The sequence below is a fragment of the Pristiophorus japonicus genome, chromosome 10 (genome assembly GCF_044704955.1).
Source record: "Pristiophorus japonicus isolate sPriJap1 chromosome 10, sPriJap1.hap1, whole genome shotgun sequence".
Classification (NCBI taxonomy): Eukaryota; Metazoa; Chordata; class Chondrichthyes; family Pristiophoridae; genus Pristiophorus; species Pristiophorus japonicus.
The window spans coordinates 214,587,997-214,606,088 of record NC_091986.1 but is presented as its reverse complement, the minus strand read 5'-3'; the positions used below and the strand labels follow the sequence as shown (position 1 = coordinate 214,606,088).

Below are 18,092 nucleotides of genomic sequence, written 5' to 3'. Positions count from 1 at the left end.
AAGATTGAGAAGAGGGTTAGAGCGATGATGCAAACCTGTTTGACGCTGGTCCGGACGTGGATTGGGTCTGTAATGGATCCGTTGGTAAGGATCACGTGAAGCAGGCGAAGGATGTTGACAAACCTTTGGGGGCATCCGAAACGGAGGAGGACGCTCCATAGACCCTCACGGTTGACAAGTCCGACTGCGGCAACTACCGGGGTATCTCCCTGCTATCAGCCACTGGGAAAGTTGTCACTCGAGTTCTCCTCAATCGTCTTCTCTCTGTGGCCGAGGAGCTCCTCCCAGAATTACAATGTGGATTTCGTACCCTACAGGGCACAACAGACATGATCTTTGCAGCGCGATAGTTGCAGGAAAACTGCAGGGAGCAGCGCCAACCCTTAGTATCGTATAAGTTTCAATAAGATCACTTCTCATTCTTCTAAACTCCAATCAGTAGAGGCCCAACCTACTCAACCTATCTTCATAAGTCAACCCCCTCATCTCTGGAATCAACCTAGTGAACCTTCTCTGAATAGCCTCCAATGCAAGTGTATCCTTCCTTAAATACGAGACCAAAATTGTACGGAGTACTCCAGGTGTGGCCTCACCAATACCCTGTACAGTTGTAGCAGGACTTTTCTGCTTTTATACTCTATCCCCCTTACAATAAAGGCCAACATTCCATTTACCTACCTGATTACTTGCTGTACCTGCATACTAACTTTTTGTGTTTCATACACAAGGATTCCTCTGTATTACAGCACTTTGCAATCTTTCTCCATTTAAATTATAATTTGCTTTTCTATTATTTCTGCCAAAGTGGATAACCTCACATTTTCCCACATTGTACTCCATCTGCCAAATTTTTGCCCACACACTTAGTCTGTCTATATCCCTTTGCAGATTTTTTGTGTCTTCCTCACAATTTGCTTTCCCACCCATCTTTGCATCAGCAGCAAACTTGGCAACATTACACTCAGTCCCTTCATCCAAGTCATTAATATAGATTGCAATTAGTTGAGGCCCCAGCACCGATCCCTGTGGCACCCACTAGTTACTGTTTGTCAATCGGAAAATTACCCATTTATCCCGACTCTCTGTTTTCTGTTAGTTAGCCAATCCATACTAATATATTACCCCCAATGTATAAGAAGATGCTGGAATAAACATTCCATCAAACCGTAGCTTAGTCTGTATCGGATTTTTGGTTTATTTTTTATTGCTTCTGAGAATAAGCACCGATTGTGTTTATTCCCTAGTTTCCTTTTTTTAGATTTATTTTTCTGTGGCGAATGGAACACCAGGTGAGGTATAATATGTTGGGCCCATTCTCTCTTTTGCCGCTTGCCTTGTTCAAAGTGAGCGTGTAGGCTATGTGCTCCCAGACCTGTGATAAGAACATAAGAAATAGGAGCAGGAGTCGGCCATTCAGCCCCTCGAGCCTGCTCCGCCATTCAATAAGATCAAGGCTGATCTGATCTTGGCTTCAACTCCATTTCCCTGCCCGCTCCCCATAACCCTTCACTCCCTTCTCGTTCAAAAATCTGCCTATCTCCGCTTTAAATATATTCAGTGACCCAGAGATAGGCTTCACGCTGCTTGGAGTGATTCCTTCATATAACAGATTTCAAAGTTCAAAAAACATTTAGATCAGAAGAGAAAAATGACAAATATTACAGTTATGAGATAGAATCACACAGCACAGAAGGAGGCCATTTGACCCATCGTGTCTGTGCCGGCTTTTTGAAAGAGCTATCCAATTAGAAACATCGAAACATAGAAATTTACAGCGCAGAAGGAGGCCATTTCGGCCCATCGTGTCCGTGCCGGCCGACAAAGAGCCACACGGCCCTCGGTCAGCAGCCCTGAAGATTACATATAAACCTATGAACAATGAACAATGGCGGAAAGGCAAAGAGCACCCAGCCCAACCAGTCCGCCTCACACAACTGCGACATCCCTTACACTAAAACACTCTACACTCCACCCCAACCGGAGCCATGTGATCTCCTGGGAGAGGCAAAAACCAGTTAAAAACCCAGGCCTATTGGGGAAAAAAAATCTGGGAAAATTCCTCTCTGACCCATTCAGGCGATCAAAACTAGTCCGGGAGATCACCCTGGCTGTATTCGATTCCCTGCAGTACTTACCATCATATCTGCGTCGGCCAACAAAAGGTCATCCAATCTAATCCCAATCACCAGCTCTAGGTCCATAACCCTGCAAGTTACGGCACTTCAAGTGCCTATCCAAGCACCATTTAAATGTGGTGAGGGTTTATGCATCCACCACTTTGCCAGGCTGTGAGTTCCAGACCCCCACAACCCTCTGTGTGAAGAAGCCCCTCCTCAAATCCCCTCTAAACCTTCTACCAACCACTGTAGCCTCTCGTAATAGACCCCTCCACCAATGAAAATAGGCCCTTGCTATCCACTATATCCAAGCCCCTCAATTAACCCAACTTCCTTACTCTTTCCCCATAGTCCTGCAATTTTTTTTCCTCTTTAAGTATATATCCAAGTCCCTTATGAAAGTTACTATTGAATCTGCTTCCATCACTCTTTCAGGCAGTGCATTCCGATCATAACAACTTGCTGCGTAAAAAAGAAATCTCAACTCTCCTCTGGTTCTTTGCCAATTATCTTAAATCCTCTGGTTACCGACCCTCCTGCCAGTGGACATAATTTCTCCTGTCGACTCTATCAACACCCTTCATCATTTTGAACACCTCTATTGTGAATTGTAGATATGTCAAAGATTTTTTTTTTAAAGCATTCGTAGCCTCACAGGATTTAGCGCTTTTTTTCCTTCCAGTTTCGTATTGATTGTGCTTGTGTGGGAGAAGTAGCTATGGTCCTTGGAAGGATAGCTGGAGGATCGTTGGGAACAATAGCAACAGTGTTGGGCGGTAGAAGCAGCCACGTGGGTCAGGACATGGTGACCTGAGGCAGTGAACGTGGCAGCCTGGATTGGGTACTGGTCTTTTCGAAGCAGTGGCAGCAGTGTGCGTGTTCTCGGGGAAGGAAGTGGGGAGCAGCTTGACTAGCTGCAGTGTGAGAACCGAACTGGATATTCATGGAATGCTGTAGGATCTACAGCACAGAAATAGGCCAACTGGTCCATACCAGTGTATATGGCCTCCTTCAAAATTTGCTGGCACCGGTCAAAATAATGGACAAGTCTTACACAGAGCTGTGTATGCTGGCTAAGGAACACCTCAAGCCAAAGGAGAGCATCCTGATGGCCAGGTATCGCTTTTACACGCACCGTCGCTCCGAGGGCTGAGTTTTGTCGCCGACCAAGACACCTTGCGAGGCAGTGCGAATTTGCAGGATCCTTGGGGGAAATGTTGCGGGACTTTTTTGTGCTTGGAATTGGCCGTGAAGTCATCCTTCGCAAACTGCCGTCTGCCGAATTCCTAGATCTGAGCAAGGCCAGCACGATAGCCCAATCCTTCATATCCATGAGTGATAAAACAAAAGAGATAACTTCACAGAATCGAAGCTCACCGGCAAGCACCGTGCACAAAATAATGTTTGCAGTAGGCAGAACGGCACAGGGCAGGGCCCACCTGATTGCAGAGGCCAGACCTAGACCTAGGGTGTCTCAGAGTCCGCTGTGGGGCGTGAATGCGTATCCATTAGCACCGTGTTGGCGCTGCGGGGGCAGCCATAGAGCTCATCAATGTAGATTCAAGCCCTATGTGCGCAAGAGCTGTGGAACAATGGGGCAGTTCCATGTGCAAACGATCTTTGACTCACCATGTGGCAGAGTCAGCAGAGGACGACTGATCCAGCGAGGATCACGATGAACGAGCAGGCGAGGCAACTGAACCTGAGGATGAAGAGGAAGTACATGGGATGCACACCTTCACCACCAAAAGCCATCCGATAATGTTAAAAGTTGAATTTCACGGCACTCCAGTCTCCATGGAACTAGACACGGGGGCGAGTCAATCAGTTATGAGCCTGAAGGCTTTCGAGAGGCTGTGGAGCGACGAAGCACAGCGACCCAAGCTGATCCCGATTCAGGCAAAACTGCGCACCTACACCAAGGAACTGATACCAGTTATTGGTAGTGCGGACATAAGAGTATACCATGACGGAGCAGTGCACGGTTTACCACTGTGGATTGTTTCAGATGATGGACCAACTCTGCTTGGCAGGAGATGGATGGGGAAGATTCGATGGAATTGGGAAGACCTCTACGTACCTTCTCCGGCGAACGAGGCCTCCCCTTCTCAAAAGCCGAGCAAACCCCCACTTCCAGCTGAACCAGGCATCGAAGTGCAGATCCATTCGCAGATCCCCAAGGCACAGGCCGATCATCACAACCACGAGGAGCTAAAGTTCAACCAAGCAGCGGTACAGGCGCGGTACCCACCACCCAAAGCCGACGACCCCTTCGCGACGATGGAAGAGGTTCCAGGTCGACCATGCGGAGTGGGACTCTGGCCGAAACAATCTGTATGTGTCTTCCCGACGCCAGAGGCAAAATACCTGGGGAGGAAGATCACGGCAGTCGGCATCACGGACATGGACGAGAGGGCGCCCAGACCACAGGATGAGAAGCCGTCCAGACCACGGGACGAGAGAGCGTCCAGGCCATGGGACGAGAGAGCGTCCCGACCATGGGACGAGTGTGCATCCAGACCATGGGACGAGAATGCGTCCAAACCACGGGTCGAAGGTGCATCCAGACCACGGGTCAAAGGTGCATCCAGACCATGGGACGAGAGAGCATCCAGACCATGGGACGAGAGAGCATCCAGACCACGGGACGAGAATGCGTCCAAACCACGGGTCGAAGGTGCATCCAGACCACGGGTCGAAGGTGCGTCCAGACCATGGGACGAGAGAGCATCCAGACCATGGGACGAGATAGCGTCCAGACCATGGGAGGTCGCCGCAACGGAATGGAGGAATGTGTCACCCAGCAAGGAAGATGACTGGGTTTGAGACAAAGGTAAAGGGGCGGCCGTGGTGAAGGCCAGGAACCCACTACGCTCCAATAAATTGTGTGCACCATGTAACCCTTGCGAGTAGTCTTTCGCGGCCAATGATGTACCATTGTATGGGGTTGGGGGTACCGTACAACAAGCCAAAGTAGCGGGCAAACACCAACCAGTCGTATATGTATCTGACAAAGTACTTGTAACAAGTGATGTGTTATCGCATGGGGTCGGGTGTGTTGTACAGCAAGGCAAAGTAGCGGGCGAGCCCCAACCAGTTGTATATGTATCTAACAAAGTATTCGTAGCAAGTGAAATGTTACCTCACGGGATCGGGAGTGTTGTGCAGCAAGCAAAAGTAGCGGGCGAGCCCCAAACGATTGAACATGTATCAAATAAGTTAAACAGGGCAGCAGCCTGTATTCACGGGACTAAAGAGACATACCAAAGAGTGTCCCAATATGTGCTCGAGTCAGACAAGCTGCTCATCCCACAAGCTTGGGGGAGCTGAGGCAACATTATCGATGCATTGTTTCGAGAATGTCTAACACTGCCTGTGCACTGTAACATGATCTGCCACGGGCCAGGCACTGAGAGCGGCACTAATGCTCTCAGTTGGCCATCGTTGTCCACCCCCGGAGTGGAAACGGCGCAGCCTGCAGACCCACTCGTGGTCGTGGAAGTGCTAGAAAGCGAGGGGTCAACCGTAACGGCCCCCCCAGCTTCGGACCTGGACCAGCCAGGATCCCACGTTACCACCTGCAAAAGGTGAACTGCTAGACGGGATGTGGCAACCTATCCGTTGCAGAGACGTTAGACCCATCCCAACATTGCAAAGCAAGGCAGGGCGGCTACACACAGTCGGTGGTCCGGGGCCCCCATACTACGGCCCAATGTCCACGGGGACCACCAGGCCTCCTGCCACTACCGAAAGTCTCAAGGCCATTGCGGCCATCCTGGGCTTGCCAGACCTCAGGATCAGCGACAATAGCCCGGAGCAGGTAGCCCAAATCACTAAACCTAGCACCACGCGTGTCTCGGTAGACTCCCTACAGACCCGGCTATCCGGGGTGCTACGCAGTCACCAGACAGAATCACTCAGAACCGAGCCTTCCGTATGCCATCAGCAGAGAATGCAGCATAATGGCATGGCCCCTCCATGCGACATCAGAATAAATGATGTAGACCATGTTCAGGGTCCCAGTTGGGCCGCTAGCACCGCATTAGCCAAGGGGGGGGGGGGGGGAATGGAGTGTATGTGATGAAAACGGAGCGTTTGATTGTAAAACCATGTACCGGGCTAACGAGTAAAACATTTGGACAAGACCAAACTGCGAACTACAGATAACCAGGAACCACTGTGAAAGGAGCTGGCCCCCAGCGACCCACTAACACGATCAACTTCGCCGTCAACCACGAGGATGAACCCACCACGTCAGGACTTCAACCCAGGCGATCGACCCGGGGACACAGGGCGCCAGATCGCCTCAACTTGCAAACAACTTGCACAATAAGACTTTGGGGGGGAGTGATGTTATGCATGTATGTAGACCTTACCCAAATGTAAGACTTGCCACTAGGGGGCACACCTGTGGGAGACCTAAGGGTCACCTGTGCACCCTGGGGCAAGCAGGTATAAAAGGTGATTCACCATCTCCTTCCCCACTCTGGAGTCTGAATAAAGAGACCAAGGTCACAACAGTTTGAGCTTGCGATACAGTCCTGTGGATTTATTCTGAACATAACAGGTGGGGTGTTTGATTTGTCATATGCTCCTTTCGCTGTTTGTACTTGGCTCCCGCGTGCTCCCGACGAAGAGTCTCAGGGTGTTCGGTGCCTCCTTGGATGCTCCTCCTCCACTTTGAGCAGTCTTGGGCCAGGGATTCCCAAGAATCGGTGGGGATGTTACATTTTTTCAAGAAGGCTTTGAGGGTATCCTTGAAGCGTTTTCTCTGCCATCCTGGGGCTCGCCTACCGTGAAGTAGCTCAGAGCACAGCGCTTGCTTCGGGAGTCTAGTATCGGGCATGTGGACAATGTGGCCCATCCATTGGAGCTGATCGAGCGTGGTCAATGCCTAGATGCTGTGGATTTTGGCCTGAGAGAGAATGTTGCGTCTATCCTGCCAATATATTTGCAGGATTTTGCCAAGGCAGCGATGGTGGTACTTCTCCAGTGCTTTGAGGTACCTGCTGTATATAGTCCACGGAGCCAAAATCGGTGAAGGCCAAGGCCTGCCCAAGTGCCGCCCAAAGGACTGTCGATGGCCGCTGAGAGACCGGGTGGTACTTTGCCAGGAAGATTCCTCTAAAAGAAATGGTGGTACCACCCGGCGGCAAAACAACAGCTTACACTGTCAACCTGGGCGGCAGCGAGCGGGAGCTCTCAATCTTGGTGGCAAAGGCTCTTGCTGCCCAAGTGCCGCCGAGAATGAAGTTGGGCTCAGGGAGGGCGGAAGACCTGCAAATAAAAATCATTACCAAGTTCAAAAAACATCGGAACACCCTCAGGGGACCCCATCCAGTTACGTCGCTGCAAAAAAATGTTTTTAAATATGGTCACTAACCTTTTTTTTCTGTTCTTTATACATGCCGTTCGGGTTAGAACAGCCTCCACGCAGTGGTCCTTCCCCCTGCCGACTCCCGCCGACTCCCGCCCGCACCAATCTGGCAGCTCGGCGGGCAGGAGGCCACTTACGCTAGAGGACATCAGCGGGCGGTTCCCGACGGTACTCCCCTCCTGCCTGCTCCAGCCCAAGTGGAAAATGACAAAGAGAGGAAAATGGCAGCAAAACTCGGCGGCAGCAAGTGGCAGTGGGCGGTAAGGCCACCAATATCGGGGCCCACCTCTCTGAGGCATATAGGAGGGTAGGTATCACTACTGCTCTGTCGACCATGGGCTTGGTGCCGGGTTTGATATCCTCGTTTTTGAACATTCTTTTCCTCAGGCGACCGAAGGCGGCACTGGCACACTGAAGGCGGTGTTGGACCTCGTCATCGATGTCTGTCCTTGCTGATAGTAGGCTCCTGAGGTCTGGAAAGTGATCCACATTGTCCAATGTCTCATCATGGATCTTGATAATCGGGGAGCAGTGCTGTATGGCGGGGGAAGGTTGATGGAGAACCTTTGTATTTAAGAACATAAGAACATAAGAAATAGGAGCAGGAGTAGGCCATACGGCCGCTCGAGCCCGCTCCGCCATTTAATACGATCACGGCTGATCTGATCATGGACTCAGCTCTACTTCCCTGCCCGCTCCCCATAACCCCTTATTCCCTTATCGGTTAAGAAACTGTCTATCTCTGTCTTAAATTTATTCAATGTCACGGCTTCCACAGCTCTCTGAGGCAGCGAATTTCACAGATTTACAACCCTCTGAGAGAAGAAATTCCTCCTCATCTCAGTTTTAAATGGGCGGCCCCTTATTCTAAGATCATGCCCCCTAGTTCTAGTCTCCCCCATCAGTGGAAACCTCTTCTCTGCATCCACCTTGTCAAGCCCCCTCATAATCTTATACATTTCGATAAGATCACCTCTCATTCTTCTGAATGCCAATGAGTAGAGGCCCAACCTACTCAACCTTTCCTCATAAGTCAACCCCCTCTTCTCCGGGATCAACCTAGTGAACCTTTTCTGAACTGCCTCCAAAGCAAGTATATCCTTTCTTAAATATGGAACCCAAAACTGCACGCAGTATTCCAGGTGTGGCCTCACCAATACTTTGTATAACTGTAGCAAGACTTCCCTGCTTTTATACTCCATCCTCTTTGCAACAAAGGCCAGGATTCCATTGGCCTTCCTGATCACTTGCTGTACCTGCATACTAACCTTTTGTGTTTCATGCACAAGTACCCCCAGGTCCCACTGTACTGCAGCACTTTGCAATCTTTCTCCATTTAAAAAATAACTTTGTCTTACGGATGTTTAATGTTTGGCCCAGACTCTCGTACATTTCAGTGAAGGTATCATCGATTGCTTGGAGTTCGGCCTCCAAGTGTGCACAAATGTAAGCATCGTCTACATACTGTAATTCAATGACAGGCATCTATACTATTCGCCTCAACTTTTCCTTGTGGTTGCAAGTTCCACATTCAAACAACTCTCTGAATTCCTTCTTAGTGCTCATCATCATCATAGGCAGTCCCTCGAAATCGAGGAAGACAATATTATATTTATGTCTCTCTTTAGAGTAATAACAACATAACACCACAACAATGACTTTCATTTATGTAGTGCCTTTAACATAATAAAACATCCCAAAGGCACTACACAGGAGCAGAACAGACAGAATTTGACACCGAGCCACATAAGGAGATATTAGGACAGGTGACCAAAAGCTTGGTGAAAGAGTTAGGTTTCAAGGAGCGTCTTAAAGGAGGAGAGAGGGCGGTGGAGAGATGGAGAGGTTTAGGGAGGAAGTTTCAGAGTTTGTGATATAACCAACTGAAGGCACGGCTGCCAATGGCGGCGCTAAGCAAATCGAGTGTCATTAGTGAGGCCGTCAACTCTGGCACATCCTGCTGTCTGGAAGAAATGTACACTTCTCTCATGCTGCTGCTGGTTGTCCATGGGGAATGTGGTGAACTGGATTCCTGTTGTGAACAAAACATCACCTGATTTATACACCTGCATGTCTATTTTTAATGAGAGCTTGGAAGGCATGAAAATTAAGGGCTGGCCTGACGCTGACAAGCACTGTCAGTGCCTAGCCAGTGGTGGGTTTGGCTGGACATTAATTCGCAACTTGTTGGACAACATAGCCGCATTTTCTGCATTATAACAGTGACTACATTCCAAAAGTACCTGTACTTAATTAACTGCAAAGCGATTTGCGATGTCGTGAAAGGCGCTATAGCAATACAAACCATTTACGAAGCATTGAAGCCAATTTACCATTATGAGATTTAAATTTACCAACACTTTGGGTTCCTACTCTAGTACCTTTAGCACTGCACCACTAAATGTGTCACAGAAGGAAGTGTAGAAATGTTTACTCTTACGCTAGATACGAAATAAACCAACTGCAGATATTTAGGGCTAGGAATTAAACATACAAACATAGAAATTTACAGCGCAGAAGGAGGCCATTTTGGCCCATCGTGTCCGCGCCGGCCGACAAAGAGCTGCACCGCACTTCATCAGCAGCCCTAAAGGTTACATACAAACCCATGCACAATAACGGAAAGGTAAAAAGCACCCAGCCCAACCAGTCCGCCTCACACCCCTTATACTAAAAACATCGGCACACCACCCCAACTGGAGCCATCCCAATTAGTAGCATAAGCACTCTTTGAATGACACAATAGTGGTTAATTACACCTAATCAACTCTCTGGCTTTGAATATTAAGTATTACAAGTGCAGAGTCTCATCTCTTCAGGTTTTATTTGAATTTTTCTGGGGAGATTTTTAAAAAATGTCAAATTTGAAATGGAAATTCTGTTCTTAATTTTCTCTCTTTCTTCCTCTCTCTTTCTTATGGCACTATTTCGAAGAAGAGCAGAGAAGTTCTCCCGGGTATCCTGGCTCACTAGTTATTTCTCAATCTGCATCACTAGTATTAAAGAGTATTTTCTTTTCTAAAAATAAATGTATGGAAGTATTCTCTTTGTAAGAAAAGCATTAAATTGTATTCTGTTTAATAAATATGTTAGAGTATTCTCACGGACGGATTAAGGGGCGGTGGGGGTGGGGGGGGGGGGCGGGTGGGCAGATGGGGCAGTTGCCCAGGGCCCAAGCCTACAGGATGGGATTAAGGGTAAGGATAAACAGTATTAACATACTGTTGTCAATATGTGGAGGCCCCGACCTGCGTGAGAACACCAGCGGCAGGTCGGGGCCATAAAAGGAGCGGAGGTTCAGCACCCGGGAGCAGCCACTCCAGGGAGCAGAGCGAGCTGGTGCAGGAGGGCGACGGCAGCGAAGAGTGACGTCATCAAGGTCCAGGTTGGTGATTGGAGGGTGGGCAGGTACAGCAGGAGCGACGAGAGACTGTGGAGGGATGTGATGGAACCCAGTGGCGGCGTGAGTTCGGGGCAGCACGTGCCAGCCCACACTGCGATATGTGTGCGCACTAGGTCCGTGCAGCAGAGCAGGTCTCCAGTCGTCTTGGTTAACCCTTGCCACTGGACCAAGACCCAGCTCTGTCAAGACCGTGTGGTGGCTGGTGTGCAACGGCCACCACACATTAAAAAAATCCACGCACGAGCATCTTCCACCCTTCAGGATGTAGTTCAGGACCTAGAATATTAGGTCCTTCATTGAAACACCTGTGAACTCATCCTCGTTTCGAGGGACTGCCTATGACAAAGATGGTGAAGTGGCGTAGCAAGAACGGAACAGAGCCGCGAAGGCTCAAGCGCATGTTATTCTCGACTTGATGTCATCATAGGCGGTCCCTCGAACGAGGATGACATGAGTTCACAGATGTGTCAATGGAGGACCCGATGCTCCAGTCCGGAACTCCAATTGAGGGGGTGGAAGATGCCTGTGCGTGGATTTTTTTAACGTGTGGTGACCGTTGCACACCAGCCACCACACGGGCTCGACAGAGCTAGGCCTTTGCCCAGTGGTTTGCAAGGGTTAACCAGGACGACTGGAGACCAGCTCTGCTGCACCGACCTAGTACGCACACATATCGCAGTGCCGACCTGATGTGAACAGACTCTAGACGCCCTTTTTCTAGAGATGCATTCTACACACAAATCGGGGGTGAAAAAAAAGGAAAAAGCACCAGCTACGTGAGGAGCAGAAGAGACGAGAAGTAGCTAAACTGCTTAAACTAGATAATTGTTTTCAACTGAAAACTCAAGATCATGAAGATGAAGGCCAAGATGACGCTGTTCAATCAACTTCAACAACAGAACCACAAGTGGCACCAGACCCGGAGTTGGCCGAGTTGGAGCTCCAAATCCAAAAGGTTGAAGAAGATGAAAACCAACTGGCGCATACTGAGCTGAAAAAGGCGCAACTTACGAGTGACATTGGGCTGTGGTGAGACAATATCTCAGAAGACATGCAAAGCCATTGGATTGCAAAAGATAGTGAGGACTGCTGAAACTGTGATAAAGACTTCCAAAACTCCGGCGTGATTCATGCCAAGGAAGGATGTCGCTGATACGGCTCAAAGTCCTTCTTCACATGTGTGCACCCACTGACAGGGGAACGTGTGGAGCGTATGATGCTCTGTTATTCACCTTCAAATGGTACAGTAACACTGCTTGCTTGAAAGGTCACAGCACAAACAAGTAGCAACTTTACTCATGGGTTTAACGACTGGAAGCATGGAGATGAGAGGATTTCATCTCACAAAAGCAGCCACCAGCATAGAGAAGCCATAGTAGTAATGTGCACTAGACAAGCAGGCACTGGTTGTGTGGATGGTCATATTGTCTTCCAGTTTGAAAATGAACGGCAGTACTGGCTCAAGGTGCTAGAGCGGGCTGTCCGTGTGATAATGTTTCTCTGTGAACGAGGTCTTTCATTGCGAGGCAAAGACGAGATCGTTGGGTCTCCAAGTAATGGTAATTATCTGGGTGTGTTGGAGGTTCTTCCAAACTATGACACATTTCCTGCTGAACACATCAAGCGGTTTGCCAACAGAGGCAAGGGGCATACTTCATACTTGTCTTCTACCACTTGTGAAAAACTGATTAGCCTGATGGGTGGCTAAGTACTTGAGACGATTGTCCAGGAATTGAAATCAGCGAAGTTGTATCTGTTACTAAACATATTCAAAAAGGAGTTAGATGTAGTCCTTACTACTAGGGGAATCAAGGGTTATGGCGAGAAAGCAGGAATGGGGTACTGAAGTTGCATGTTCAGCCATGAAATCATTGAATGGCGGTGCAGGCTCGAAGGGCCGAATGGCCTACTCCTGCACCTATTTTCTATGATACAATGCCAGATGTCACACACTCAGATCAGCTGACATTTGTCGTCTGCTTTGTTCTACCGACTGGTCCTAAGGAAAGGTTCCTAAAGATCTTGCCGATAATCTGTCATACTGGTCAAGAAATAGCAGAAATAATACTGGTCTTTCTGGATGAGAACGGGATTGACATACAAAATTGTCGTGGACAATTTTATGATAATGCTTCAAATATCAGTGGGAAATACATTGGTGTCCAAACTATCATCAAAGAGCAATGCCCATATGCAACGTTTATACCGTGCCAGAGTACTTAAGGAAGTGGCCCTAGAAATAGTGGATGCATTGGTGATCATTTTCCAACAGTCTATCAACTCTGGATCAGTTCCTATGGACTGGAGGGTAGCTAATGTAACACCACTTTTTAAAAAGGGAGGGAGAGAGAAAACAGAGAATTATAGCCTGACATCGGTGGCGGAGAAAATGTTGGAATCAATTATTAAGGATGAAATAGCAGCGCATTTGGAAACAGTGACAGGATCGTCCAAGTCAGCATGGATTTATGAAAGGGAAATCATGCTTGACAAATCTTCTGGAATTTTTTGAGGATGTAACTAGTAGAGTGGACAAGGGAGAACCAGTGGATGTGGTGTATTTGGACTTTCAAAAGGCGTTTGACAAGGTCCCACACAAGTGATTGGTGTCAAAATCAAAGCACATGGTATTGGGGGTAATGTACTGATGTGGATAGAGAACTGGTTAGCAGACAGGAAGCAGAGAGTCGGGATAAACGGGTCCTTTTCAGAATGGCAGGCAGTGACTAGTGGAATGCCGCAGGCCTCAGTGCTGGGACCCCAGCTCTTTATAATATACATCAATGATTTAGATGAAGGAATTGAGTGTAATATCTCCAAGTTTGCAGATGACACTAAACTGGATTGCGGTGTGAGCTGTGAGGGGGACACTAAGAGGCTGCAGGGTGACTTGGACAGGTTAGGCGAGTGGACAATTGCATGGCAGATGCAGTATAATGTGGATAAATGTGAGGTTATCCACTTTGGGGGCAAAAACGCAAAGACAGATTATTATCTGAATGGCGGCAGATTAGGAAAAGGGGAGGTGCAACGAGACCTGGGTGTCATGGTTCATCGGTCATTGAAAGTTGGCATACAGGTACAGCAGGCGGTGAAGAAGGCAAATGGTATGTTGGACTTCATAGCTAGGTGATTTGAGTATAGGAGCAGGGAGGTCTTACTGCAGTTGTACAGGGCCTTGGTGAGGTCTCACCTGGAATATTGTGTTCAGTTTTGGTCTCCTAATCTGAGGAAGGACGTTCTTGCTATTGAGGGAGTGCAACGAAGGTTCAACAGACTGATTCCGGGATGGCAGGACTGACATATGAGGAAAGACTGGATCAACTGGGCCTTTATACATTGGAGTTTAGAAGAATGAGAGGGGATCTCATAGAAACTTATAAGATTCTGACGGGACTGGACAGGTTAGATGCGGGACGAATGTTCCCGATGTTGGGGAAGTCCAGAACCAGGGGACATACTCTTAGGATAAGGGGTAGGCCATTTAGGACTGAGATGAGGAGCAACTTCTTCACTCAGAGAGTTGTTAACCTGTGGAATTCCCTGACGCAGAGAGTTGTTGATGCCAGTTCATTGGATATATTCAAGAGTGAGTTAGATATGGCCCTTACGGCTAAGGGGATCAAGGGGTATGGAGAGAAAGTAGGAAAGGGGTACTGAGGGAATGATCGGCCATGATCTTATTGAATGGCGGTGCAGGCTCGAAGAGCCGAATGGTCTACTCCTGCACCTATTTTCTACGTTTCTATGTTTCTATGTTTCTTATGCGCAGTGCACTTACTCAACCTTGTGGGGAAAAACAGTACCGAATGCAGCCCAGTGATCCTCAGATTTTTTGATATTGTACAAAAGTTATACAATTTTCTCTCTGCATCGACCTATTGCCGGTGACTGCTTTATTAAAAACTAAAGCCTTTTGGGCTGTCTGTCATCAAACAGCTTTCTGCTACTCGATGTCAACATGGTATGAAGCAGTGTCAGCTCTGCTCAAAGGTTACACTCCCATATGCAAAGTTTTGGAATCCCTGGCAACTGACATGGAACTAAACGTTGAATGCCGAAATAAAGCTCAGTTGCTCCTTGACAAACTGGGTGAACTGGATTCAGCTATTCTGATAGTTATTTGGAACACAGTCTTGAAGCACTTCCACCTGACCAATCTCTCGCTTCAAGAGACTGGCTTGAATCTGAATGTCATAGTATCCTTACTCGAGTCCCTTGTCGATTTTGCCAAGACCCAGTGGACAGAGTTTAAGGACTTCGAAGACCTAAGGGTTAAACTATGTGATCACAATGAGTACAATTCAGATTAGAGGCGTGTCTGGGTACGCAACCGCCGCTATGACGATGGAGATGCTAAAAACATTTTCCTGTCACTCAAGGAGAAATTCAAATCTGAAGTGTTCCTTGTCATCATGGATCAACTAATCAGTACCTTGAAACACCGCCTTGAAGCATATCAGGAAACTAACTGTAAGTTTGGATTCCTGTCCAAGCTAGCCGTTCTCTCGACTCATGAGATCAAGCAAGCCACAGCAAATCTTGCCCACTCCTATCCCAAAGATCTGGAACCTATGATTGAAAGTGAATTCATCCAGTTTACTAGCTTGGTGGTACTAGAAGGGGATCAAGGGTTATGGAGAGAAAGCAGGAAAGGGTTACTGAGGGATTGAACAGCCATGATCTTATTGAATGGCGGTGCAGGCTCGAAGGGCTGAATGGCCTACTCCTGCACCTATTTTTCATGTTTCTATGTTATAAGGACACCCTCAAAGCCTCCCTGGTAAAGTGCAACATCACCACTGACACCTGGGAGACCCTGGCCGCAGACCGCTCGAGGCAGAGAAAGTCCATCCGGGAGGGCGTTGAGCTCTTTGAGTCTCGACGCAAGGAGCATGAAGAGGCCAGGCGCAGGCAGCAGAAGGAACGCGCGGCAAGCCAGCCCTACCGACCCCTTCCCCCGACGAATGTCTGTCCCACGTGTAACAAGGTCTGTGGCTCTCGTATCGGACTGTTCAGCCATCAAAGAACTCACTTAGGGAGTGGAAGCAAGTCCTCCTCGATTCCGAGGGACTGCCTATGATGATGATGATGTCATTTACTGCAGTATGTGAATGGGAAGGGGTCCCATGGCCGGGGTACTGCTCGGGGCCCAAGGCACCTTTAATCCTTACCTGAGTATTTTCCTTGTATGAAAAGTATTAAAGTATTCTGTTAAAAAAAAAGTATTCTTTTCAAAAAAGTATTAAAGAATATTCTCTTTAAAAAAAGTTATTAAAAGAAAGAAAGACTTGGATTTATATAGTGTCTTTCACAACCACCGGACGTCTCAAAATGCTTTACAGCCAATGAAGTACGTTTGGAGTGTAGTCACTGTTGTAATGTGGGAATATTAAAGTGTATTCTGCTTAAAAAAAAGTATTAAGGTGTATTCTGTTTAAAAAATATTAATGTGTTCTCTTTTAAAAAAAGTATGAGTATTCTCTTTGCAAGAAAAGTTTTAAAGTGTATTGTATTAAAAATTTTTAAAAAAAAAGGTATTAGAGTATTTTCTTTTTTAAAAAAGCATTAAAGAATATTTATCTTTATTAAAAAAAGCTATTAAAGAGTATTCTCTTTTAAAAAAAAAGTATGAGAGTATGCTCTTTGCAAGAAAAGTTTTAAAGTGTATTCTGTTTAATAAATATAGCAAAGGCTATTTTCAGGGTGTGAGTGTGAGTGAAGGCTGGGGCAGGTCTGTGATGAGCACTGAGGGGGTGGGGCCGCGGCGGGTTGCTATGGTGACAGGCCCCACCTCCCCCAGCCCTCCCTCACTCTCCCTCCCTCCCGCCCGCCCGCCTCAGACTCCAAACATGGCGCCCGTCCATGACAGGCCTGGCTTCTGGGGGGAGCCCACCTCCACTCTGGACTGGTGCGAGGAGAACTACGCCGTGTCCTATTACGTCGCCGAGTTCTGTAAGTTTTATTGGAATATCCGAAAGAGCCATGATCCGCTAGCAGTGTCTGTAAATGGAGAAAGCGCCGGGGTGTGAGCAGCCGGCTGAAGGCCTAACTCCAGGCAGCCCTTCAGCTTCGCACTCGTCATCCTTCAAACCCCCCTTTCACTAAATTAAAACAAGAAACTCCCCCCCCCAAAATGTTTAACTATTAAGAATTTATTTCTTAAAAAAAAATGTATGTCACTGAGCATATGTCAGTCCTGCACCCCCTCCTGGCTTTATAAGTTTTTCTTAAATTGAAAGAAATTGTTGTGTTATGTTCGCAGAGCTTTTCTTTTCATTGTTTTTCTCTAAAACATAAATAAAAAATGTGCCAGGATCTAATGTCCCACATGGAAATGTTATTGCGGGTTTGCCCTTGGACACTGGTTGCATTTTATGTGTCCTTTGAATGGCTTCCGTGAATTATCATGTGTCCTTTGAATGACTTCTGTGAATTAAAAGAAAGACTTGCATTTATATAGCGCCTTTCACGACCACCGGACATCTCTAAGCGCTCAACAGCCAATGAAATACTTTTGGAGCGTAGTGACGGTTGTAATGTAGGAAACATGGGACAGACATTCGTTGAGGGAAGGGGTTGGTGGGGCTGGTTTGCCGCGCGCTCCTTCCGCTGCCCGTGCTTGGCCTCTTCATGCTCTTTGCGTTGAGACTCGAAGAGTTCAGCGCCCTCTCGGATGGATTTTCTCCACCTCGGGCGGTCTGCGGCCAGGATCTCCCAGTTGTCAGTGGTGATGTCGCGCTTTACCAGCGAAGCTTTCAGGGTGACCTTATAACGTTTACCCTGTCCTCCTTTGGCTCGCTTACCATGAAGGAACTCCGCATCAAGCATTTGCTTAGGGAGTCTCATATCTGGCATGAGTACTATGTGGCCTGCCCAGCGAAGCTGATCGAGTGTGGTCAGTGCTTCAATACTGGGGATGTTAGCCTGGTCGAGGACATGATGTTGGTGTGCCTGTCGTCCCAGGGGATTTGCAGGATCTTGCGGAGACATCGTTGGTGATCTATCTCCAGAGACTTGAGGTGCCTTTAATACATCGTCCATGCCTCAGATCCATACAGGAAATACTCAACAGGTCTGACGAAAGGTCATCGACCTGAAACTTTGGCTCCTGACATTGCGGTCGGTGGACGTACTTCCGGAATACGCCTCCCACCCAGCAAACATTTCTGAACTTGCCTCCAGACTCCCAGAC

The 18,092-nt window shown here is 47.8% G+C and overlaps 1 protein-coding gene across 1 annotated transcript in view; it reads left to right on the top strand.

The window, feature by feature from the left end:
- The first annotated feature begins 16,733 nt into the window (after positions 1-16,733).
- acer3 (alkaline ceramidase 3) overlaps positions 16,734-18,092 on the top strand; it is a 271,554-nt gene continuing 270,195 nt past the window's right edge. Inside the window, exon 1 of the mRNA XM_070891651.1 lies at positions 16,734-16,852. Coding sequence (XP_070747752.1) covers positions 16,750-16,852 — 103 coding nt within the window. The 5' untranslated portion in view covers positions 16,734-16,749. The remainder of the gene's footprint in view (positions 16,853-18,092) is intronic.